This window comes from Monodon monoceros, unplaced genomic scaffold, assembly GCF_005190385.1.
Source record: "Monodon monoceros isolate NGI ecotype Baffin Bay Population unplaced genomic scaffold, NGI_Narwhal_1 Super_Scaffold_3, whole genome shotgun sequence".
NCBI lineage: Eukaryota > Metazoa > Chordata > Mammalia > Artiodactyla > Monodontidae > Monodon > Monodon monoceros.
Window position 1 is genome coordinate 98015347 of NW_021703780.1, and position 25554 is coordinate 98040900.

At 51.5% G+C, this 25554-nt stretch overlaps 1 protein-coding gene across 9 annotated transcripts in view; it reads left to right on the forward strand.

The window, feature by feature from the left end:
* Positions 1–25554, forward strand: part of IFT122 (intraflagellar transport 122) — a 69622-nt gene that overhangs the window by 33197 nt on the left and 10871 nt on the right. For all 9 annotated transcript variants that reach the window (XM_029242387.1, XM_029242379.1, XM_029242380.1 and 6 more), the window contains 8 exons: positions 345–542; positions 5722–5862; positions 9360–9413; positions 12586–12747; positions 18647–18813; positions 21414–21585; positions 22997–23099; positions 25031–25171. In XM_029242387.1, coding sequence (XP_029098220.1) covers positions 345–542; positions 5722–5862; positions 9360–9413; positions 12586–12747; positions 18647–18813; positions 21414–21585; positions 22997–23099; positions 25031–25171 — 1138 coding nt within the window. The remainder of the gene's footprint in view (positions 1–344; positions 543–5721; positions 5863–9359; positions 9414–12585; positions 12748–18646; positions 18814–21413; positions 21586–22996; positions 23100–25030; positions 25172–25554) is intronic.

A 25554-nucleotide genomic window follows, 5' to 3' on the forward strand; every position in this document is an offset into this window, starting at 1 on the left:
TATACCCTTTTAAACCTTCTTCCATGACCAGCTTTGTATATTCATTCTTTAAGAGAACTAGAACCCACCTTGCTGATTTTCTCACTATGTAATTATTAATACTTGGGGATAATAATATATTTTTCAAAAATAATGCTTGCTTATTAAAAAATTCCTACACACATAGTGCAAAGAGGAGCTTGCCTCTGTGTCCTGTCCATTTTGTCCGATCCCCTTCTCCCCCCGTTCCCTACACCCCACTGTTGGCAACTTAGTGTGATTCAGGCTTTAAAAGGAGTCCTTGTCTGAGTGTAGGAATGGTGTCCACGCCCGGGGCTGTCACCCTCACCATCCCTGTTCCTCAGGAGCCGAACGCCAACAGTGTGGCCTGGAACACCCAGTGTGAGGACATGCTCTGCTTCTCTGGAGGCGGCTACCTCAACATCAAGGCCAGCACCTTCCCCGTGCACCAGCAGAAGCTGCAGGGCTTCGTGGTCGGCTACAACGGCTCCAGGATCTTCTGCCTCCACGCGTTTTCTATGTCGGCCGTGGAGGTGCCACAGGTAACCCGGGAGCCTGTCAGCTCTTAGCCGGGGCAGGGCAGAGGAGACCAGGAAAGCCAGGCTCCTCGTGGTGCCTGGGAGGGACTGGGGAGGAGAGAGGGGAGAGAGACTAGAGTGGCAGCCGTGACAGCATGGAAGGCACTCTGGACTTGAACCTGAACCCCATCTCCACCCTTTGCAACCTGCGTGTCTTTGGGCAAACAGCTCAACCTCACTGAGCCTCCATTTCTTTCTGATCCTCCTTTCCTGGGAGGGGTGGGGAGGGGTATGCAAGGTTGTCTGGCAGCAGACAGCATGTTTTACTGAGAGCCGTGCGTGGGACAGAGTGGAACAAGCTGGCAAAGCTGGGAGTCCAGCTGGGAGTCCAGCAGGGCGTCCGCATGGCGTGTGAGGGGGTGGTGTGTGCGTGTGAGAGAGAATATGGGTGGGACGGGGCGTGGGAGCTGAGGTCTGTTGAGCCAGAAAGGGAGCGTGGGACTGTCTGCACCCGTCCCTCAAACCAGGAGGAGGCCAGAACAGATGTGGGGGGTTGGGGGGAGCTGGAGTCCAGAGCCACGGAGTAGTGGGGAGGGCAGAAACAGACAGGAGGGCAGAGATTGACGACCCAAGTTGGGGCTGGCCTAACCCCGGCGGCCCCAGCTTCCTGTCTTCTCCCCAAGGGAATCGCGCCCTCTGTAGAGCTGTTTTAAAATAGAGACAAGTGCCAAGGAGAGGCTAGCCCTCAATTCCCCATCCTCGAGAGAGAATCACTCTGTACGTTGAGGCTTGTGGGATCTTAGTTCCCCGACCAGGGATTGAACCCGGGCCCCTGGCAGTGAAAGCAGTAAGTCCTGATCACTGGACTACCAGGAAATTCCCAAGAATCACTCTTTTTTTTTTTTTTTAATAAATTTATTTTATTTATTTATTTTTGGCTATGTTGGGTCTTTGTTGCTGTGCATGGCCTTTCTCTAGTTGTGGCGAGCGGGGGCTTCTCTTCATTACTCTTCGTTGTGGTGCGTGGGCTTCCCAGTGTGGTGGCTTCTCTTGTTGCAGAGCACGGGCTCTAGGCGCACAGACTTCCGTAGTTGTGGCTCACGGGCTCAGTAGTTGTAGCTTGCAGGCTCAGTAGTTGTGGCTCGTGGGCTCTAGAGCGCAGGCTCAGTAGTTGTGGCACACGGGCTTAGTTGCTCTGCGGCATGTGGGATCTTCCCAGACCAGGGCTCGAACCCATGTCCCCTGCATTGGCAGGCAGATTCTTAACCACTGTGCCACTAGGGAAGCCCAAGAATCACTGTTAAAGATTGTAGAATATATGCACCCAGACCATTTCTATATGTACATATAATAGATGTGTGATACGCAATTATGAGTATATGATTTTATATAAACATTTTTAAACAAAAGTGGAACCATACTGTAAATACTGTTCTGTGACTTCTGTCTGTAAGTATTGCTCCTATAGCTGAAACCTCAGGCTTACTGTACTTACTTTACTGAATGTGGATTATAATCTTCTAATTAACCTGACATTTACATACTGCAGACCCATCACTTTGTATGAATTATTGGCCATCAGCTAGCACTCTGGCTTCTTCACTCAGCAATCTACTGGAAACATGGCTCCACATTAGTAAATGTGCTTCTCTAGCATTTAAAAATACTGAGGTGATTGTAGATTCACATGTAATTGTAAGAAATCATACAGAGATCCTTTGTACAACTTGCCGAGGTGTTCCCGCTGGTAACAGTTTGCAACCACAGTACAGACTTATCACCTGTGTATGTGAGTGGTACCTCTGCCATCAGCCCACGAGGTCCCTGGTGTTAGGTTGCCCTTCTGTTATAACCACACCCCCTTCCTGCTGCCCCCATTGTTTTTAATGATTGCTTTTTGTCCTGTCACATGATGTCCACAACTTACTCAACCAGCGCCTATTGTTCGATGGTCATGCTGTTTACAGCTTTTTCCCTATTGTAGATAGTGGGCATCTTTCTAGCTAAGTCTTTGCACCAATCCCAGTATAGCTCCTTGGTATAAATTCCTAGGAGTGAAATTGCTGGGTCAGAGGTCATGTCTATGTGAAAGATTTGTAGACGTGTCTCCAGATTGCCCTTCAGCTGGGCTTCATCCGTCTGCGCCCCCTCCAGACACCTCACCTTCACTCGCGCTCCCTGCCTTGGCTTCTTGTAAAGGCTGGGCTTGGGGTCCGCTTCTCCCTCAAAGCTGATGATACCCTTGTTACTTATTGCTTCGGGAATTAATAGTGCCTGACACAGAACAGTTATTCAATAAATGGTAGTAGAATTAAGATCTGAGGAAAAGGAGAGAGAAAAAAAGAAAGCCAGAGAAAGAAGGGAGAGAGGTGGGTGGAAGCAGGGCAGGAGGAGGGGCAAGAAACGCCCCTGCTGGACTGTTTCCTCGCGGGGCTCCCCATCCCGAGCCCTGGCTCCACAGCCACCAGAAACACAGTCCTCCTCCACCGTGCCAGACAGGCCATGCTGAGTGACAGTTTTCCTCCAAGACTGCCATCGTGACCTCGAAGATAAATGCAGTTTGCTGCTGCTCCCTGGCTTTGGCCGCCAAGAGGAGCCAGCAGGGCAGCGCGGAGCTTCCTCTGAAGCCAAGTCCTTCAGATTCAGCAGCCAGAGCCCCCTTGGCTGCACGAAGGCCGTCCTGCTGATGCAGCAGGTCACTACTGCCAAGGGTTTGGAAAGGCAGCCTCGAGACAGAGGCTGTTTATCTGTCGCCTCTGCCTCCAGCCATCCTGTGGCTTTGGCCCAGAGAGGAGGGAGAAAACAGACCCGCTCTGGGGATTTCTGGTTTCCTTTCGAAATTTACATCATCTTGTGCAAGAATTGGTTAGTCAGGGCTGCCAAGTAGGGCGGCGAACCCCGGTCGGGCTTCTCAGGGCGGTGGTGACTTCATGCTTGGAATGCAACAATGAGATCAAGTAGAGCTCAGAGGGCATTTGTTCCCTCAGTATATTTTTAAAACTCCCGTTCTCAGATGGTGCCTCCCAGGCAAGCCCGAGTGTTAACCATTTGTCCTGGGCTGGCTTCTCCTGTGCTTGTCTGAGTCTCCGAACCACCCTTTCGGGGCTCAGCCTTGGGGGCAGTCGAGGGGAAGGAGCAGTGGGTTTGAGTTCTGACTCTGCCGTCTCAACCAGCTGTGACCTTGAGCCGCTCCTTTTACTCTTTGGGCCTCACTTTTCCTTGGAGTGGAGCTAAACGCACCCATCCTTCAGGTTTTGTCTGGCCCAATTCCTATTATTGTTATTATCAATCTTTAAATAGCAAACCCTGCAGAACAACTAAATTGGAACAGAGGTTGTTCACCAAAGGAGTTTAGAAAGGAAAGCTCGTTGTTCTTGGGGAGTTTGAGAAAGCTTCCATGAGGTGGTGACAGTTGGTCTGAGCCCAGAAAGGTCTGGAAAGACAAAGAGGAGCAGCAGGTGTGTTTCTGTGCTGAGAAAGCACAGTGGGGAGGGAGCAGGCTTGCTTTCGCCTGGCACCTTCCCACTTTCAACGCACTGGTAGCCAGTGGGCTGGGCAGGGCATTGTAACAGAAGCTAATGAGTTTACCCCAAACCCCACAGCTAGGATGTGGCTGAGCCAGGCCGGGGTTCTAGCTCAACTGCTCCCCGCTTCATGCCCTGCTGCCCCCTTGAAGGGAGGGGAGATGGGGGGGCAGGGCAGAAAAGGTGAGCATTGAGAAGCAGTCTTGCTGTCAGAGGGGAGAATAGCTTAAAAAGAAACAAGTTTCCTTCAACTCTAAAGCTAAAAAATGGGGTCGGGAATTTCAAAGATACAGGCCGCAGACAGAGACAGCAGCTCTTCCAGCTCCACATTTGGGAACCATTAGCGCAGAGGCACTGGCGGATCAGTTCCACTGCCCAGGAAGCCAGAAGGAGGGGTGCAGTCCCTTTAGCACGCTGACTGGCCTTTCGTTGTTGAGGACACCCGGACCCAGCTCACACCTGTTCTTGTGTGCGAAAGAACACACACACACACACACACACACACACACACACACACGGCAGGGAGGAGCACGGAACCTGGACAGCGTGCCCCCAGTCCAGCCCCAGGGCTTCCATTTGCCACTTCTGTGTCCTTAGCAGGTCAGTTGCCCTCTCAGTCTCCGGGCAGTAATCAGGGGGCAGTAATACCTACTACACAGGGCTGTTGGGACCGGTCCAAAAGCACTTAGTAAACCTAAAAAAAGAAGTTATTAAGAACTGTTCACAGGTGTCATGGTGAGGCAGCCCTGTCTGGTTGGAGGGATGGTAGGAAGGTTCCCAGGGCCAGGGCACTAGGAGATGGCAGCCTTTCTTGGGAGAAGCAGGTTTTTCCGCCCTCTTCGTAAGAGGCCATCCCAGGCCCCTTCCTCAGTAACGTTGTTCATTCCTTCAGCAAACGCAGACTGAGGGCCTGCTGAGGGAGTTAAGTACGACCCCGCCGCCACCCTCAGGTTGTGCACAGCCTTATGGGGACAGACTTTTAATTAAAATACAGCTGGAGTGACTTCCCTGGTGGCACACTGGTTAAGACTCCATGCTCCCAATGCAGGGGGCCCGGGTTCAATCCCTGGTCAGGGAACTAGATCCCACATGCATGCTGCAACCAAGAGCTCGCATGCCACAACCAAGGAGCCCGCCTACCACAACTAAGGAGCTGGCAAGCTGCAACTAAGGAGTCCGCGAGCCACGACTAAGGAGCCTGCAACTAAGACCCAGCGTAACCAGATAAATGAACAAATATTAAAATAAAATAAAAATAAAACCCCTTGAGGGGTCAGTGAAGACTTTACAGAAGAGGTGACATTTTAACAGGGCCTTTAAAGCCAATTAGGTACTTTGCAGTGGGCGAGGAGGGGCAAAGGCATTCCAGGCAAGGGTGACATCTTGTGATCCGGCCACCCTGGAGGTGGGGAAAGCCGGTGGTGGTGGAGGGGAGGCGGGTGGAAGTTTGTGCTGCTAAATACGGTGGTTCAATACGATGGCTGTGAAAGGGGTGGCCGAATGGAAGGGCATCAGGTGGGCCGGGGTGAGGCTGAGCAGGGTGCTGATGGGTCATTGTGGCCTTGCTCTGTGACACTCGTCATTAAGTTGGTGCACACACGTGGAATCGGGCTTTGTGTGCATCTGACTGTTCCATTGCTCTGAAAGCAGTCTTCTTTCCTTTTGATGAAATCCTCCAGTCTGCTCCGATGTACCAGTACCTGGATAGGAAGATGTTCCGAGAAGCCTACCAGATTGCTTGCTTGGGCGTGACAGACACTGACTGGCGCGAGCTGGCCATGGAAGCTTTAGAAGGATTGGAGTTTGAAACAGCAAAGAAGGTAAGCGTCAGTCAGCGTGAGCTGGAATTTGGTCCTCGCAGGCTCCCTTGAGGAGGCAGATGCCTACTGTCATGGGCTCTGGAGTTAGACTGACCTGGGCTGGGATCCCAGCACAGCCACCTCCGTGAGCCTCAGCAGGTAACAGCCTTTCTGAGGTTGCTCATCTGTAAAATTAGGGTGATGACAGGCCCCATCCTCATGGAGTTATAAGGATCTAATGGATAATGCCTGTAAAGCCTAACACAGAAGAAGGGGCATCTGATAGACTGTAGCTGTCAGCCTTATGAGCGACCATCCATGCACAGCTCACAGCAAAGCCTGCACATTGTCAGCGCTCAGTCACCAGTAGCTTTTATCATTGGTATAAGCACTTACTGGTATTAGGGCCACTTATTACACAATGCTGTTTTTCTTGGCACTCCGCTAAGTACATTGGAAGAAATGGTCAAGTTCTCTGATTCTGACGGCAGTGTCACTCCACACATACCTTCATGGCATGCATGATTCATGGCCTTGATTCATGGTGTTGTTTCCTGGCCTAGTCTATTAAAACTACAGAAATGGTTGAAAACATTTGCCCCCTTTCCCCACATTAGAAAAAGCCCAGCTCCGTCTCTGAGATGGGTTTTCCGTCTGGAGCCTGAGGTGGGGAAATGAGTGGCTTCCAAACCCCCCTACCTACTCCTCCCTCCCTTCTTTTTCTAACCCACAGTCAATTAGCCAGGCCCTCATTTAGCCCATACTCCTGGCTAGTGGGCAAGTGGTTGCAGAAATGTGTGGTGCCTGCCCTGTGCTAGGGTGGGACTTCTAGGCCTGAAAAGAGAGTGGATGGGGACCAGGCCGGGACTCAGCAGCCTTGTTGAGGCCCAGCTGTGCCTGCACGGGCTGGATGGCCCCAGCCAGCCGCTTCTCTTGGAGCTTCAGCCCTCCCACTCCTACAGCGGGACGGTGAAAACGGGACTGACAGGCTTGCGTGACAGTGTCATTAGGCGTAACCCCCACGTTGTAAGAGGGATTCTAAAACTGGCAGTGGTTGTACAAATGCCAACCATTATTACAGCAAGTAAAATCACCGTGATACGATAATTATCTGTATCATAGTTTTAGATCTAGTTAGCATAAGAAAAGTGGTAATAGAGGAGGGCTATTAGGAATTCTTAAGAATTCAGAGGAGGGAGGAAGCAAGTCCATCTAGGGAGCTTCCCTCTCCTGCCCCACCCAGAAATGCCAGGAGGGATGAAGAATGACAAAGGATTCCTAGAATGTGTTTTGTTTGTTTGGTTTTAGCCTGGAATGAAATTAGAAGTCTTCCGGAGAGATTGTCAGTTCCTTACACCCAGCAGCTAAGCATCAGTCTCATCCTAGCATCAGCCAACACCGCCAAGCACGGTGCCATAGACCATTAGGCGCTCAGCAAACGTTTGAAACGTTTGACGCAAACTAAACTGGAACCCCTCCTCCCCACCCTGTATCCTCCAAACGCTCCCTGAGAATAGAGATTATTGTGTGAAGCCCACAAGACTTTAACCATAGACTAGAACTTGATCATTTTATCCAAATTCCCGTTCCCCAGCCTTTCTTTTTCTGCTTTGCCCAAGTCTCAGGCACACGGGGGTGGAGGGTGGTTCCCGGCGATAGGCCAGTGTCTCCACTAGATGGCGGAGGAGAGCTGCTTCACACCTGGGAAGGCAGCCCCAAGCAGAACTGCAGATGCGGCCCTGTTCCCACACTTCCCTCTACTTGAGGTTATCCACGGGCCTTGTGACTCAGACCGCTCCGACCAGGGCACCCCTCACTCTGCAGAATGTGTCAGGGCTGAAGAAACTCACGTTTCTTACGGTGACAAGTCCTCAAATCCTAGCAGAGCAGAACTAGGAAGGCCGTGGAGAGGACCTCGCTAGCTTGCCCCTTTCCATAAGGAAGTTGTTGGCAGCCTGGAGGCGGGCAAGGGTTAGGTTCAGGGCCCCCCAGCTGGAAGGTCTCAGAGCCAGGACTGAGACCTAGAATGCTCCTTCTTTCCTCTCTGCTACCTTGCCAGACACCCCAGGCTTCCCCCTCATGTTGCTTTCAGGAAGCCCAGATCTAGACGATAGCTTGTAAGCCCTCCTGTGTGGAAAATGGGTGCTTTGAGCCCTCATCCCTTTGCTTATGTGATGCCTGCCTGACCCTTTCAAGGGACCCCTCTTCAGGTCCCATCTGTCAGGTTCCTACCCTGTGATGCTTTGCTTAGTCCAGCCTCCAGCCTCCTGCCCCTGCCCGTTTCCAAACAGTGAATCTGTGTTCTCCAGGGCATCTAGTTCGGAATTGTATAGCTCTTGGCTCAGGGAGAGTTCATGATCTGTTTAATCTGCCTGCCTCCCCTTTTAAAATATGGGCCCCTGAATCACAGAGGGGGACAAGGGCCAAGTCATGTTCGTCTCTGGGTCCCCAGCCCCTGATAGGATGCCTGGCCCTGCAGGATGAAGAGATAAAGTCACATTTTGGTCATCTGTGAGGCAGCCAGAGGCCGGATGACCTGCTAATCTCCTGGCTTTTTAGGTGGAGGATGTCATGCAGCTGAGCAGAGAGAGCAGTTGGCCAGGGTTGTTGTTCTGTATTTTAAATTCGAAGGCTCCTGGACCTGCTGCCTCCTCCAGGCATGTGTCAGCCCATTTCATATGGGACGCTGTAGAGAAGCCCGCCTGGGAGGAATTAAATGGGAGGAGATGCTGGCAGCAAAGCCACATGAAGATCTGCCTGACAGGGTGGGTTATGTTCCTCTAAAACCCTTGCAGAATCTGAAAGCAGCACAAGGGGCTTAGCTAACATCAGTTTGCTTGCAGAAGGCTGCCTAGAAGTTTCTAGTAGCCCATGGGTTAAAATCTCTGGCTTTACTGCGAGTCCAACGCAAGAGCTCCACTTTTAGGATTTACATAAGAGTTTGCCTTCCAGAGACTTGGAGTGATTCATTCCCTACCTCCCCCTTCGTTCCCGAAGCCATCTTTGTTCCTTCTCAGCTTTCCCCTCTTCTCCTCCCCCTGTGCCGGCACCACAGGCCCTGTGTTTGTGCCCTGACCGGGAAGCAAGGCTGTCTCCTGTGCTCCATCCTGGTCACTGAGGTGGACGCGCGGCCTCTCCTCCATCAGCACGTCCCCCCACTCCCACTCCTGTGCTGCTGCCTCAGAGGCTCAGACCAGCCTGGTCTTCCCTTTCGCGTAGAGATTCCTCCAAGCCAGCCGCGTCACTGACTGCAGTATCCGAGTTTTGTTTACCTCGTCCCAAAGTGAGTGATGCCGCCAGGGCTTCTTTGCTGTTCCCCATATGGACTAATCCCAGGGATAAAGCCACGCTTCCCTGGGTGGCAGGACCCTCCCAGTACACACGGTGATTCATCAGTGCTTGTTTCTTTCCCTCCTTACTGGCTCACTTTCTAAAGCTTGACTCCCACCCCCAGCCAATCACGCACTTTTGAAGCCCAGAAGGCAGCTGATTTTATTCTTTCATTTCTTCCCCTCTAGGCCTTCACCAGAGTACAAGACCTCCGGTATTTAGAGCTCATCAACAGCATTGAGGTAAAAGATGAAGCGTTCTTGATTCTCAGGGAAGCGCAGATGCGCTGTCTGTGGTTTGCAGGCGGCTCTTCCAGCAGGCGAGGGTCTTGAGGACACATGGACAGAGCCCACTGGTGTCTGGGCGTCCGGGCCACAGCCTTGCTCTGGGGGGCAGAGTGCCACATGGGGGGAGCCAGCACGTGAGAGCCGGGAGTACAGTCTGTCACTTGTTAGCTGGGTGAGGCAGGTGGGTCCCCAATCCCTCAGAGATTCGGTCTCTTGTCTGTGAAATGGGATGAGACCTACCTCACAGGGTTGCTGGGAGGATTAAACAGTTCTCAGTTACCGAATTTCATCCTTGCAGTGGCTGTTAGCTTGCTACCCCCCTCTAGGGCTCCAACAATGTGCCAGTGTAGGAGGCATTTCCCAGATGCACATGGTCTGCACCCACCTGCAGGGATGGGCCCTGGGGAGGGAGGCGTGTGACCCAGCTGGCGCCTGCGGAGCTCTGAGCCCTCCCCGCAGCCCGCCAGTCCCGGCCTGGACCTCGTCAGCCACACCCAGAGGTGGATGGGGGCCTAAAGAGGCTGGTTCTAGCTGCACCATTTGCTGGGTGATGGGAGAAAATATTTTTCATTCCTGTGCACCTTCAGGCTGTCTGTCCGTAAAAAGGTTTACATATTTTTTCTTCTGAACAGATTTATTGTGAGGCTCCGGGAACGTGAGATACATTTGGATTCACATATGGAAGCAGTGAGGAGATCAGCAAATGTCTCCTCCCTTCGATTCAGTTCAGCATAATAAACACCTGTCGTGGGCCAAGCCGTGTGGCTGAGCCCAGTGGGCAGAGAGCTGAGTGGAAGAGGCCTGCGGGAGCTCACAGCCTGCTTGGCCTAGTAATAGTTGCCGTTTGTTGAGTGCCTGCTCCATGCCGCACGCGTGATTGACGTGTACACGATTTTAAATCCTCACAGCGACTTGATGAGGCAGCTGCTGTTCTTACCTCTATTGATAAATAAGGAAACTAAGGCCCAGAAAGGCTGTGTCACGTCCCCAGGGCAAAAAGATGGGTTGGAATTTAAGCCAGTTTTGTTTTCCAAGCTCCCGCTGTCTTTCCTCTGGGCCGTGTTGCCCTTTCGGAAGTTGCTCCTGGCGCTTGCTCTGCACACCCTCTCCCTCCCCCAGCACAGTCACAAGGAGCATCTCTGTCTTCTGTTCAGTCCTCACCTGCACGGTGAAGGGTTTCTTCAGAGCCACCTACCCATGATGCCCAGTATCACTTACTACTAGGGGCCACATTTGTAGATCAGCTGGTCTGGATCTAGGGGTCTTAACATGAGGCCATGGAACATAATTTTTCTCTGTGTAAAAGTAACCGACCTCTGTGAGGACCAACTCTGGCCACTTATCACGTCTTACTGAGATCCCGTGTACTGTCTCTTCTGGTGTGCTGTGAGCTGGGCAAAGTAAACTTGTAAGAATTGCCTCTTGAAAAAGAGCACAGTGCCTTTGAGTGCGGATCCATTTTGTTTGCTCTGAGGCCTTAGTTGCTTGCTTCTAGGCATTCAGCATTGTTCCAGAGAACTGGGGTTCCTTACTGCGCTTCTTTTGGATGGGCGAGATGCAACTGTGCTGATAGCAGGAGGAACGGCATCTGTCCATGTGGCTCTTACACACTGAGTGTGTGGAATCCTTTGTACTGATCATGGTGGGGTTCTGGGGCCTGGAACTGATTTGGCCTAAATTCCACGCCTAGTGAAACCTATTTCTTTATCTCACTGCAAGATTTTAATTCATTTCCTACTATTAGGAGTTAGTTTATTTGGCAGATTAGCCTAAACTGTGTGTAGTTTGGGGTTTTTTTGGGGGGGGGTTAAAAATTATTTCTGTCAGGGGGGAAGCGTATTGCCTGCAGCTGTTGTAACTTTCACCAGCTTGCCTAGGAGTTGTTTTTTTTTTTAATTAATTTTTAATTTTGGCTGTGTTGGGTCTTCGTTGCTGCGTGCAGGCTTTCTCTAGTTGCAGCGAGTGGGGGCTCCTCTTGTTGTGGAGCACAGGCTCTAGGCGTGCGTGGGCTTTAGTTGTGGCATGTGGGCTCAGTAGCTGTGGCTCGTGGGCTGCAGAGCACAGGCTCCATAGCTGTGGCGCCCGGGCTTAGCTGCTCCGCAGCATGTGGGATCCTCCCGGACCAGGGGTTGAACCCGTGTCCCCTGCATTGGCAGGCGGACTCCCAACCACTGTGCCACCAGGGAAGTCCTTGCCTAGGAGTTTGATTCAATGTTTCATCTTCCTCCACTGTGATACACTTGCTGGAAAACAAGCAAAAGGAGACTGCTGGGGATGAGAGATTGGGTGCTATTGAGTGTTTACAAATACTTGAGCTGTAGACTATTGACTGTTCCCTAACACAGGAGGGAGGGGAGAGTGCCAGTTACTTCTCATTCTCAGCACTGCTACCTGTGTGTGCGCGCGCGTGTGTGTGTGTGTGTGTGTTTGCGTGCGCGCACAGGTGTATTGTTGGAGGCCGTCACGAGTTTCCGAAGGGTGTATTACGTGGAACAGAGAGCATCTGGAGTCAGACAGAGTCCAAATGCCAGCTCTGTGTGATCATGACCTGCCCCTCTCCCGAGTCCCAGCTTCCCGCAGTGTGACACTTGGGTGAGGAGTAGCCGGCGCCTAGTGGGTTCTCAACACACGGCGTTGCTCGCCTTCTTTTTAGAGACAGGGACGTAGTAAGATTCTCTATCCTGTTTTGTTGATCTTTTTCTGGGAAGAAACCCTAAACTTTGTCCTTGTCCACCATTATCATGAGTAACAACTCGGCCAAACCAGGCCTGGGGATTTCGGAGCTCTTAGAGCTTGGGGGCCCCCTACGAGTGGGTGGTACACACCATCCTCACTACGCAGTTGTTTCCTTGGAAGAATATTTAAGGAAGCAGCCGTGAGGAATTTCCATTAAACAAAAGTTTGCATCTCTTTTGATCTTCACTCATCTGGAAAAAAACAAATCTGCTTTTGTTGTCAAGCATTCCCACCAGAAACCTAGGTGAGAGACACAACAGCCCAGGAGCCAAGCGTAGGTTCCAGTAGGAAGGCCCAGGGGCTTAACCTGAAATAGCAACATCTAACTTTTGTAAAGGCTGCTTCCTGCCATGGCTGCAGAGGCCGTTTCCTGTGCTTCTAATTTTTCCAGGAGAGGAAGAAGCGGGGAGAGACCAACAATGACCTGTTTCTGGCAGATGTGTTTTCCTACCAGGGGAAGTTCCACGAGGCCGCCAGACTGTACAAGAGGAGCGGGCACGAGAACCTCGCGCTCGACATGTACACAGACCTCCGCATGTTCGAGTACGCCAAGGTAACCCGTCCACGGCCTGCCCACTGCCGTCCCGACCCTGCGGCTTCCAGGCTGTCTACCCCAGAGGTGGTGCGGACAGACGGTAGCTATGTGGCCTCAGAACAGCTGTGGGCACATTGATAAATGAGGAACCATCGGAGGCCACTGGTTAAAGCTGACCTACAACTGACCTTTCAGGCTGATGTCAAAAGGGACAGAGTGTAACGATTCAGAGCTTTGTCAGTGACAGAACTGGATGGACGGTGAGTCCTAACCAGCATAGTCCCTTTGTTAAGGGTTCGGGGTTCTGTTTCTCACAAAGTCTCTCAAACCTTTGTCAGAAGCCACTGAGAACCTGTGTCCTCAGGCATGAGCTGGTTCTGCCGTTGTCGCCACATAGGCCAGCATGGTTCACTCCAGCCACGGTTTCCTAAGTGCCTGCTCTGCTTGGTGCTGGGCTTCGCACTGGGCCTCAAAGGCACTGTGACAGAGGCCTTGCCCGCCGCTGTGAGCACACTGTGCCCCCATTGCTCGCCTGGGGTTGGGGGAGATATCCTCTTGCATTTGGAGGGCCCCTGTTAAGGTTAGTCCCCAACAGGTCTGGGCCTTTAAAGGTAGGTGAGGGCAGTCTTCCTGGAGCAGCTCCTGGTGGCTTGTGTGAGACTGAGTCCCACTGAGGACCCCAGACCACCAGGACACATGCAGGTTCGCCTAGCGCGGGTGAAAAGAGGGTGGGTGCCTGGAACAGCCAGGATCTTCCTTCCATGGAGGTGCCTTTGTTAACCTGTCTCCGGGTAACCTCAGAGAGGCTTCAGAATGTTCAGTGAGTCATCAGCCACAACCAGTTAGAGGCTGTTAATGGTAATTAGCTAACGAGTTCAAGATGGAAAATTCTCCCCATTTTTTCCCCTGCTTTTCTGTTCCTGGAGATGGCTGCATGCTCTTTTATCTTCTACCATCCGTGGGTCCCTGTGATGCGGCCCGGGAGTTGCTGGTCTTTAGTACCTGGCCAAGCATCTGGGCTCCAGTCTGTCTCTTCCTTGGTGGCTCCTTCACGCCAACCCTCAGATCTGGGTGCTTCAGGTAGCCCCCTTTTTGCCCTCTTCAACTTTTCTATCCTCCCCCAAACCCCACCACACACCACACACACACACACACACACACACACACACACACACACAATTTAACAGTGCGTTCACACTGAGAACACCTAAATCAGGGTGTCTCTTTCTGGGGGTGACAACATTTAAACCAAGGATAAAACCTTGAACTAAAGGATCGAATCCCTGAGGGTAGAATTCAGGCTTTAGGAACAGCTAGGCTTGGTTGTTGTTCTGGACCAACAGCGCTTCCCGGGTCCTCTGCAAAGTCCTGGTGGGCAGCTGTGGCGTAGGAGACAGCACCTTGCCATGGTGCCCAGAGAGCGGGCGTGAGTCCCAGCCTCCCTGTGAGTGACCTGGGGGAGGCTCTGCACTTTGCCAGCCTCCATTTCCTTCTTGGAGGGTCGCCTAGTCCAGCTGAGCTCAGTTCTGAGAATTGCAGAAATGAACCCACGAGGAAGCCCTTTACAAAGGCCGAGCTGTAGAAAGGCTGGGAGAGTGAGTGGAGCCAGGCGTGACCACAGCATGGCCGTCCTTCAGACCGGCCCCCGCCAGCCCCACCCCGCCCTGCAGTGAAGCCCCTCCTCACACTTCCAGTGGGCTTTGTGCGCCTACGCTCTTCCACCCAGAAAGGCAGCCCATTTACGCAGTCCGTCTGGTCTGCCTCTCCATGAAGGTAAATACGCTGGGGGTTGTTTCCAGTTTCAGGTTTTGATCACAATTCCAAGTAGGATCCAAGTAGGTTGCTTCCATTTCATTCACCCCCCCCCGACCCCCGACAGTCTGAATTTGAGAAAATGTGTACGTACACATTATGTCGGGGGGTGGGGGAAGATACAGTGCTTATTAACATGGCATGTTTTTGTTTACTTAAAAATTGCTTCCCAAGATTCAATCTGGTTTTCAGAAAATTTTTAAATTACATTCCCACGTACAAATAAATTGTATGCTTTCCGGGGAAGTGACATGTTTATATGGAGATAAAGGGAATTATAATGCTCTTAACTCTTATGTAGTATATCCTTATCAAAATCACCAAGCATGCGAACACAGTTTAGTCTCATTCATCACTCAGCACAGCCTCTTTCTGTCCACTCCAGGACAGAGTCTTTGCCGTGGCCCCAGATAATGTGTAAATTAGCTTCATGGGACCAGGGAACCTTTGGAAACCCAGTTTGCTGAGCCTTGAAGCACCATTTAGACTTAACTTCTATTAGGTCCGAGCTCCAGGAGCTGGAGTGTGGGGCTGGAGGAGACTCTTTCAAGCCCAGGAGCTGTGTCCCTGCCTGGTCTCCACACTGATTACCCAAATTTATGGCTTGCTCTTAGCCTCTGACCCTTCTCACTACAGAGTGAGTGAGACACCCGGAGTCCACTGAGCACTCCCTTTGAAGGACATTCCTGTTCTCTCACGATGCCTGTTTTCCCCAGCTGCTAACCTCATTTAGCCAACCAGGTTAAAGAAGAGTTTCCGGCTTTGTGTTGGCATAAAGAGTACACGTTGTAGCTGCCAAGAGTAAAGGCTGGGACTGTAACAGCCCAAACCAGGCATCTGCAGGTAGTCAGTGGCTGCCTTCCAGCCCCTTCACCTGTGTGCACTGCAGAGAGCCCCAAGCCAGCGAGGCGGGCCTGTCTTTTATTGAAAAGCCCCACCTTTCAAATTGTCAGCACCAAAAGCTGCCTCAGCATCAGGGCCATGATGCTCCTTCCTCTCCTGAAAAGAATCGCTTGTCTTAGGCCAGTCTAATATGTTATTTTAGGGGCTACCCAATTACCCTGAAAGCAAATGGAAGAAAAGAGAGAATGCTAATTGTTCAAGTGGGTTTTTAGCATACATTGACTGTACTTTTCTGACAAGTGAGTGCTAATCAGGGGAAAGGAGTGCTTTCTTTTTTTTTTTTTTTAACATCTTTATTGGGGTATAATTGCTTTACAATGGTGTGTTAGTTTCTGCTTTATAACAAAGTGAATCAGTTATACATATAATGTTCCCATATCTCTTCCCTCTTGCATCTCCCTCCCTCCCACCCTCCCTATCCCACCCCTCTAGGTGGTCACAAAGCACCGAGCTGATCTCCCTGTGCTATGCGGCTGCTTCCCACTATCTAGCTATTTTACGTTTGGTAGTGTATATTTGCCCGTGCCACTCTCTCACTTTGTCACAGCTTACCCTTCTCCCTCCCCATATCTTCAAGTCCATTCTCTAGTAGGTCTGTGTCTTTATTTCCGTCTTACCCCTAGGTTCTTCATGACATTTTTTTTTCTTAGATTCCATATATATGTGTTAGCATACGGTATTTGTCTTTCTCTTTCTGACTCACTTCACTCTGTGTGACAGACTCTAGGTCCATCCAACTCACTACAAATAACTCAATTTCGTTTCTTTTTATGGCTGAGTAATATTCCATTGTATATATGTGCCACATCTTCTTTATCCATTCATCCGATGATGGACACTTAGGTTGCTTCCATCTCCTGGCTATTGTAAATAGAGCTGCAGTGAACATTTTGGTACATGACTGTTTTTGAATTATGGTTTTCTCAGGGTATATGCCCAGTAGTGGGATTGCTGGGTCATATGGTAGTTCTATTTGTAGTTTTTTAAGGAAGCTCCATACTGTTCTCCATAGTGGCTGTACCAATTCACATTCCCACCAGCAGTGCAAGAGTGTTCCCTTTTCTCCACACCCTCTCTAGCATTTATTGTTTCTAGATTTTTTATGATGGCCATTCTGACCAGTGTGAGATGACATCTCATTGTAGTTTTGATTTGCATTTCTCTAATGATTAATGATGTAGAGCATTCTTTCATGTGTTTGTTGGCAATCTGTATATCTTCTTTGGAGAAATGTCTATTTAGGTCTTCTGCCCATTTTTGGATAGGGTTGTTTGTTTTTTTGTTATTGAGCTACATGAGCTGCTTGTAAATTTTGGAGATTAATCCTTTGTCAGTTGCTTCATTTGCAAATACTTTCTCCCATTCTGGGGGTTGTCTTTTGGTCTTGTTTATGATTTCCTTTGCTGTGCAAAAGCTTTGAAGTTTCATTAGGTCCCATTTGTTTATTTTTGTTTTTATTTCCATTTCTCTAGGAGGTGGGTCAAAAAGGATCTTGCTGTGATTTATGTCATAGAGTGTTCTGCCTATGTTTTCCTCTAAGAGTTTGATAGTTTCTGGCCTTACATTTAGGTCTTTAATCCATTTTGAGCGTATTTTTGTGTATGGTGTTAGGGAGTGTTCTAATCTCATACTTTTACATGTACCTGTCCAGTTGTCCTAGCATCACTTATTGAAGAGGCTGTCCTTTCTCTGCTCTACATTGTGAAAATGACTCTACTACCCAAAGCAATCTACAGATTCAATGCACTCCCTGTCAAACTACCACTGGCATTTTTCACAGAACTAGAACAAAAAAGTTCACAATTTGTATGGAAACACAAAAGACCCCGAATAGCCAAAGCAATCTTGAGAACGAAAAATGGAGCTGGAGGAATCAGGCTCCCTGACTTCAGACTATACTACAAAGCTACAGTAATCAAGACAGTATGGTACTGGCACAAAAACAGAAATATAGATAAGTGGAACAGGATAGAAAGCCCAGAGATAAACCCACGCACATATGGTCACCTTATCTTTGATAAAAGAGGCAGGAATGTACAGTGGAGAAAGGAGTGCTTTCTTATGCTTTGTGAGCTTGACACAGCGCAGCCTCTGCAGGGTACATTATTCCTGAGACAAACTGCTTCTTAGGAGGAGTGCAGAGCTGGGCTCCAAGCACTCTCAATTTCCCTTTTTGAAAAGCCCCACCTTTCAAATTGTCAGCACCAAAAGCTGCCTCAACTGTGGCAACCCTCAACACATATTTTGGGTAACTGTATCCTGAAAAGAGGTGATTTTCTGAGACTGTTTCTTGCGAATTCTAAGGCCAACCTGGGGAAGCTGGGCACGGCCCCTCAGAGGCCCCTGTTGCGGTGGAAGGAACACAGGCCTCTCCTCCTTCATGGATTCTCTCCCAGCCCCTTCTCCCTGCCTCAGATCCCCCACGGCCTCCTGCTGTCCCCACCCCTGTAGACCTGATCTCAGGGCAGGGTCTGATACTATCCTGTTGAGAAGTAATTAACCAAAACCACTCGTGCTCCCTGTCGGCCCCAGGCAAACAGCTGGGGCAAAGCCGAGGGGGCAACGCCCTGAGTTCAGGCAGCAGAACATGAACAGAGTCAGAAAACGGATGCCAGTGAGACTTGCAGTGTGGTGATGGCTGAGGGGCCGTCGTAGAACTCTGTAAACCATCTTGCCTCCTTTAAGTTCAGGGGACCACATACTCAGCCTCACTCTGAGGCGTGTGGTATCATCCTTACACTCTGAATAAAGATTTTAGGTCTGACTGTTTGAAACTGTGTAAAGTCACTATAAAGGAATAGTTACACATACATCAAACTCTACATGAGAGAGAAGCAAAGTACTCTGATCATAAACCTCCCACACCGCGGGGTTGTATGCAGTACTCCAGAGATTCGGGAAAGTGTTGTTTAGCTGAAGAACAAACGTCCATTAGTGGGAAGGGCAAGAAACATTGAGGGCCATAGTCCTTGACACTGACCTCGTACCCCCAGGAGCACCTGTGGGGTGGCCTTTGAGCCCTCCTCCCCAGCACTTGGGCCTGCCCTGCAGTCCGCCCCGAGGGTACGGGCTCATGCCTGCATCCTGACCGCCTGCTGCAGCCAAATGGGGCCCTTCCTTGCTGCAGCCTTCAGCAGCCTGACGTAATGCTGGCAGCAGGAAGTTCTAATCCGGAATGGTTTTGTTTGTTGTGCTTCCTCAGGATTTCCTTGGATCTGGAGACCCCAAAGAAACAAAGATGCTAATCACCAAACAGGCCGACTGGGCTCGAAATATCAACGAGCCCAAAGCTGCCGTGGAGATGTACATCTCGGCGGGCGAGCACAGCAAGGCCATAGAGATCAGCGGTGACCACGGCTGGGTTGACACGTAGGTTTTCAGTCCCTGCCCCAAGAGGCATTTGGCAGCATGTCATGTCATGTCAGCTCTTGGTTTTGACTGACAAGGAAAAAACTAGTGTTTCTCTAAGTATCTGATCCGAAGGTGATGGTGACTTGGTTTTTGGGAGACACAGAGACTGAACGAGGCAGTCGCTGCCTTCGGGAAGCTCAACAAGGCCCTGGGGAAAGGGTGGTGGGGACTGAGGGGGGAGCCACCCAGGCCCCGGGACTGCCATTCCCTGAGCCCTCCCTACGAGCCGGCCTTTGGTTCTCCCCCACACCCTCCGCGTTGGTGTTTCCATGCCCACCTTCAAAGGAGGAAACCAAGTTTCAGGGACCAAGTGATCGTATAAGGCCAGGTAGCTGGGAATTTGTGGAGCAGAGCTACAGACTGATCTCAGTGACCATAAGCAGTATGATGGTAGGCCCTGAAAAGAACAAGAAAAGTCCTAAGCATGTTAGGGAAGGAGACGTGAATTCTCACGGGAGGAGCCCTGGATGTCTTCTCCTGAGAGGTAGTCTTTGCACGAAGGTCATTTGACGAATTTCAGGAGGTAGAGATGGTAGGAAGGGAAGATCGTGCAGGTGGAAGAACTGCCCAAGCAGGACAAGTTGGCATTGGTCACATGAAGGGTCCAGGTGAGGGTGGAGGATGCAGGCTGCGGCAGGGGCATCGGGGCTGGCCTCACCGGGACGGCCTCCGGGGCCAGCCAAACTGAGGCGCTTAGATTTGTCAGTAGGTGGTGAGGACCCCTGGTCGGGGCTGTGCTCTAGGAAGCCCACTCAGGCAGCAGGTGGGGGATGGAGGGAAAACTAGAGGAGGACCAGGTAAGTGGCCAGTGCGGCAGCTGAGAGAACGAGAGAGACGTGGAGGAGGTGAACTGACAGGACCCAAGGCAGGGTGCGTCGGGGCAGGGCCGGCAGAGCTGATTCTGGCAGAGCTGATTCAAGGCAGAGAACAGAAGCAACGGGGGCTTGGGGTGGAGCTGCCAGACAGAGCATGGATTTGGTCTTAGGACTCTTAGAGCATCAGACCTTCAGGCAGAGGGCTTTCTCCTCCTACCGTCAGGGAGAGTGGGCTTTGTGCTCACACATGTACACACGTATAGGCTGCTACAGCTGGCACAGGAGAAGAGGTGAGGGAGTGGCTCCTGAGTTTGGCTCAGTCTAAGCCCTGAAAGCTGTTGGCTGTTCTAGAAACAGGTAGCAGTGGCCCGGGACCTGGGAGGGGGAGGGGCTGGTTGATGGCTAAGTCATGTGGTTGGTGTGGTCCCTCACAAAGGGACCTGGGTGGGTGACCTACTACCCCATCTTTCTCTTGTCCAAGGATAACGTTTCTTGAAGATAGAGGTACAGATTTTGCCCCCCAGTTATTCTGTTCATGAAAGGTGTGGTACAGGAGAGAGCCAGGCAGCTTTAGGTCCCCCGCTCAATCCTCTGGCTTTGCCTGTCACTTTCATTTGCAGCTTATATGAATCAGGCTGCCCGGGGGATACTTAACTGGTGCAGAAAGGAGACATTAAGCATGTTCTGTCCTTCTTCCAGGCCTGGCTGTAAAAGGTGCTTCTCCTCCAGGGACATTAGGGTTAATGGGCGGGGCGGGGGCGGAGGTGCTAAGGGGTTGCCTGTGCCACCTTTCCCTAAACACGTGTCCTTTCTTTGCTGAGAAGTGTTATTTTTAGATGCCATTATTATTCTAAGTACAGATTGACAGGCCTCCCTGAGCTCGCCTGTCTCTGAGACAGGGCTTTGCTACAGCTGCTCCTCACAAAGAGCGAGCTGGGTAGAACCCCTTTCCCTTGGGAGAGCTGGTTTTACTCAAAACCCCGGCCTGACCAGAGGGAACAAGCACTTTCCACGCAGCCTCATGTGCCCACGAGCAGTGGCAGGGCTGGCTACCACTGGGGAAAAGTGGTGAACCAGTGGTCCCCATGGCCCCTCAGCCTGGTCAGCACTTTGGCCAGGAGGAGAGGCACAGTCAAGATTCCCTGCAGGCCTTCCTTCCAGAGCTCAGAGCAGAACCACACATGCCTCTTCCTTGAGAGGTCCTGTCCCAGAAAACATCTCCCACCTCTGCTTCTACTTTCCTGTGAGAATTCCTCAAATGGTGCTGGAAAGGGCACTCTGCCACTTCCGGGCTGCAGAGTCTTGGGCAGGTTGCTTCACCTTTCACCCTAGCCTCTAGTCTCCTCATGTGTTAAATGGGAATAGCAGTACCACCCCCTTAGGGCGGTGAAGATTCAGTGAGATCACACATGCGAAAGCTCATGGCGCTGAGCTTGATGCCCGTAGGTGATGAGTAAACGTTGATTTCTCTCCCCAAAGCTTGCTGGATAGGTTCGTAACTCCTGTGAAAGGCGCAAGAGGTGGGGGAGATGGTGTCCTTTACCAAGCAGCGTTTCTGGATTAAGTATTCACTCAATTAATAACCTCCCATCAAGCACCAGGGGCCATGGCGCCATACGGAGGCCTGGGGACGTCAGCACGAATCAACACCGAGCCTGCCCTGGGAAGACGCAGACGCTCGCTTCCTTCCACCGGGCTCCCTTCCCGGGAGTCCATCTCCTTCCTGTGCTCTCGCCACTCCAGGCTCATCGACATTGCCCGTAAGCTGGACAAGGCCGAGCGGGAGCCCCTGCTGATGTGCGCCCACTACTTCAAGAAGCTGGATAACCCTGGCTATGCTGCCGAGACCTACCTGAAGATTGGTGACCTGAAGTCCTTGGTTCACCTGCACGTGGACACCCAGCGCTGGGATGAGGTGAGCGTAGGGGGCCCTCCCTGAGCCCCGGGACATGGGGATTTGGGGGGTTTGGGTGGAGAGCAGCTGTCCTCCTTGTGGGCGTGAACATTGGCCTGGCAGTCACGAGACTCACCTGTGAATTCTCTGAGCCAGGGTATCCTGGAGGGCCTCTCCATACTCGCTTTCTGTTTGTTCACTTATTCGTTCATTCATTTGGAAAATCTTTATGGCCTGCTGGCTGTGTACCAGCCCAGTGATGGACCCCAAGGATGTGGGAGTTAATGCGACAGCCCCCACTGCCTGCTGTTGGTCCGAGCTGCCTCTGACCAGCACCACGGGCTGAAGCATCGCAGACAGGGAGGCACACCTGTGTGACATTTAAAACCTGCTGGCTGGCATTTTGGCAGAAGATGCCACCTGTACTTTCCCTGAAACGGCCGGAGCCATTTCAGGGGCCAGCTCCTCCTCCTCTTCCCGGCCCCCTCCCCCCGACTCCTCTGTCATGAGGGTCGGTCAGAGAATTAGCCAGGCCAGCGGGAGAGATGGCTGTGGTGGGGCTGGTGGAGCAGCTGGTGTGCTGCCCCTCTGTGGCTTAAGTCCCGCCCTCCAGCTGACTGGCTCCCTGTGCCCTGGATTAAAATTCATCCTCGAGGGGATGAGAGCTGTGCGCACCGTCCTCACCCTCCCCACCCACCCACTGTGGTCTGGTCTGCAGAGCCGCTACAAGGCCTTTGCTGGTAAGAGCTGTCTGACTCTTGTCTCCCCGCTAATTGGCTCCATTTGGTGAGGTGACAGGGTCACTGATGAGAAAAGGTGGAGCCAGGGACAGAGGCAATAATGGCTTCTCAAGATACATTTATCAGATTTCTCAAGCAGCATAAATTAGAGCATCTTGGCTGTGCATGAGGCAGACTTTCTTCCCGTTGCCACATATTTTCCCCCGTGACTCATTTCCGGTTCTCCCGGTCTGACAGGTGGTTCTGAGGCTTAGATGAAGCAGTCACCGGGTCCCATGCAGCACCACGACCACGGTCATCTTTGACAGCTCATAAGCAGCAATGATGATAATGTCAGTTATGTTTCCTTAGGTGTCGCCTGCAATTAAAAGAAATCTGTTTGCAGCGCGACAGGAGCCCACGCAAAGCCTCAAAATAAAATGTTTCCGATTCTGTGCCACTTCTGTGGTTCAGAAACAGACTGTGTTGTTACTGAATCCAGTTGCTTGCATATTGCTGTTAATTGCCTTTTGTTTTCAAAGAGCTGATTTGTTTTTGCGTTTCTGGGGGTGGTGAGGTGGGGAGGCACTCTCCTCCCCCGAGTTGTCAGGCTGGCAAAATATGACATCCCTGATGGATTCAGCCAAGCACCCGTGTTTTCATGGGGGCCGCGGGGGCTGCTGCATTAAGAAGCCATTTGCTCCTTCCTCTAGGCCTTCGCCTTGGGTGAGAAGCATCCCGAGTTTAAGGATGACATCTACGTGCCCTACGCTCAGTGGCTAGCAGAGAACGATCGTTTTGAGGAAGCCCAGAAAGGTAGGCCACATAGACTGGCACCTTGCACAAGGGGCAGGAGAAAGCACTGCCAAGACACACGTGTCAGGTAGGCTGCCCAGCCCTCCTGCCGTGGGCCCCAAGATAGACAACTTCCTCGGCGGGTGTGATGTGCTTGGTGCTGAAAGGCCATGGAGCCGTGGGAGGAACACGGGCTCTGCGTGGGATGCACCTGGGACCACCACTCACATGCCTCAGGACCTTCAGCAGGTCCTGTCTCCTCTCTGAGCAAAGCACCGTGAGCTCCAGTGTATCTTCCTGTTTATTCCTCACAGCAGCCCTGTGATGTAGGTACCGTTTTGTAGGTGAGAAAACTGAGGTTGGAAGAGGTAAAGGGATTTGTCTGAAGTCCCACAGCTAGGAGGTGGCAGAGAGGGAATTTGAGGCAGGGTGGGGGAGGACGGAAGGAGAGTGGCCGCAGAATGGCCAGAATGGTCCCACCTGCCACTTTCCTCACCCAGAAGAGAAACTTGGGTTCTGCTTCTGGCTCAGGGAAACGGGGTGTCCTCTGCTCCTCAGCATACCCAGTGGTAAAACGGCTGGGCACAGGAGTGAGAGGAAGTCTAGAGCTTTAAATGGTAATAATAATTTTTAAATGTGATGGCCTTCTGTGTGTCAGACACTGACTGGGTGCTTAACCACATAACCTTGCACCTCGGCCGTAGCCTACAGAGACGCAGAGGCTAACTGTGCCCTGCAAAGTCCCAAAGCCACAGAGTGGCAAAGCCAGAATTGGACCAGGATCTGTCAGACTGGGGAGGCTGATTCTCCCAACTAGGGTTCATTGCTTTTCTAGGAAGTATTCTATTTGAAGTTGGATGTGTCATGTTCCATAGCATCCCATTTGCACTTCTCTGTGGGAACAGTTGCCACCTCCGGACACATTTCGGAGTGGCTCCCTGTGGAAGCTCCTCAGCTGAAAGGCCCCGTTGAAGGACAGCACGTCCTCCATTGCTTCAGCATTTCCAGAGCACCCAGTTGCTGAAGTATGTGCATGTTTGGGCAAAACACATCAACCTATCCATCTGTCTGGTCTGTCCTTCCAAGAATCCATCGCCATAGTAACTTGGTACTCAGACAAGAGATTGGAGATGAGAATGGAACAAAGGCCAGACCTTTTCCTTCCCTAACGCAGAGGATTTGGATCATCTGAGCCACCCACATGTGGGCAAGCGTCACAGCTAGAAGTGCTTCCCCAGCTGCCCCCAACATCCCGAGGGTCTGGCCACACAGTAGGGACTCAAGAAATTTCTGTTAAGTGGATGTGAGAAATTTTTGCTTGTTTTCACGAATGTTTGGTTGCTAGAACCAAGCCAGATTTTCCAAGGTTGTCATCAAAAAGCACTCAGTTGGAGACTGACCAAGCGCTTGAGTCGGGCTCAGTTCTGTGACCTTGGGTGTGCCACTTTACCTCCACCTTGCGAGTGCATTCAAAAGCGTCTTCCTAGGTCTGTTGTGACGATCCAACAGATTCACAGATTCTGTTGTGAGGGAATCATCAACAAAAGCACTCTGTAAAACCACCGAGGCCGTTAGAGTGCCAGGTCCTGTTAGTGTCACCTGGGGAGTCACTAGGCTTTGTCCTGGAACAGGGCAGGGGGCAGAACCTCACTGATGGTGAGCAGTGCTTCTGTCCTCGGACTTTGCCCTGCAGTTTGGCCCCTCAGCTTTCTCTGTCTGCCATGCCTTGCCAAAGCGGGTTGCCTTTTCCCAGCCAAAAAGGCGTATATCTCTCTGTACTTTTTTTCAGGATGTAGCCTTGGTTATTTATAGCCTCTGGCCTGAGCGGCGCATCCCAGCAGCGCGGTGCTGCAGATGCTCCGACAAGGGTCCTACTTCTGCAGCAGCCCCTTGCAAGCCCTGCAGAATTCCACCCAACTCCCCCCATGGTGTGTGCTTTTGTGCCCCTGCAGCGTTCCACAAGGCCGGGCGGCAGGGGGAAGCAGTCAGGGTGCTGGAGCAGCTCACACACAATGCCGTGGTCGAGAGCAGATTTAATGACGCTGCCTATTATTACTGGATGCTGTCCATGCAGTGCCTCGATATAGCTCAAGGTAAGTAAACATCAGCAGGGCCGCTTGTTTTCCCGGCCCCACTCTGGCACCAAGATAAACATCGGAAGAGCTGCGAGGTTTTAATTAAAGCCCTGGGCTTTGCCCTGTGTTGCTAATTCAGAACATATCTTTTCCCCGCTACCTGGGAACCCGTAACTGGACCTGGTTGAGCCGTGGTTTCAAAATGTTGAACTAAATGAAAAGGTGAAAAAGAGATCCGTTTACAGTAACACACTCCAGATTCTCGCTCATCCCAGGCAGGAAGATAGTTTCGATGTTGCTTTCTTTCACAAGACTTCCCATGATGCACTGAGGGAGTTCTGGAAGCAGACGGGGCAGGGAGATGCTCTCCACTGGGCCGAGGCCAGCCTGCAGGAGTGGGA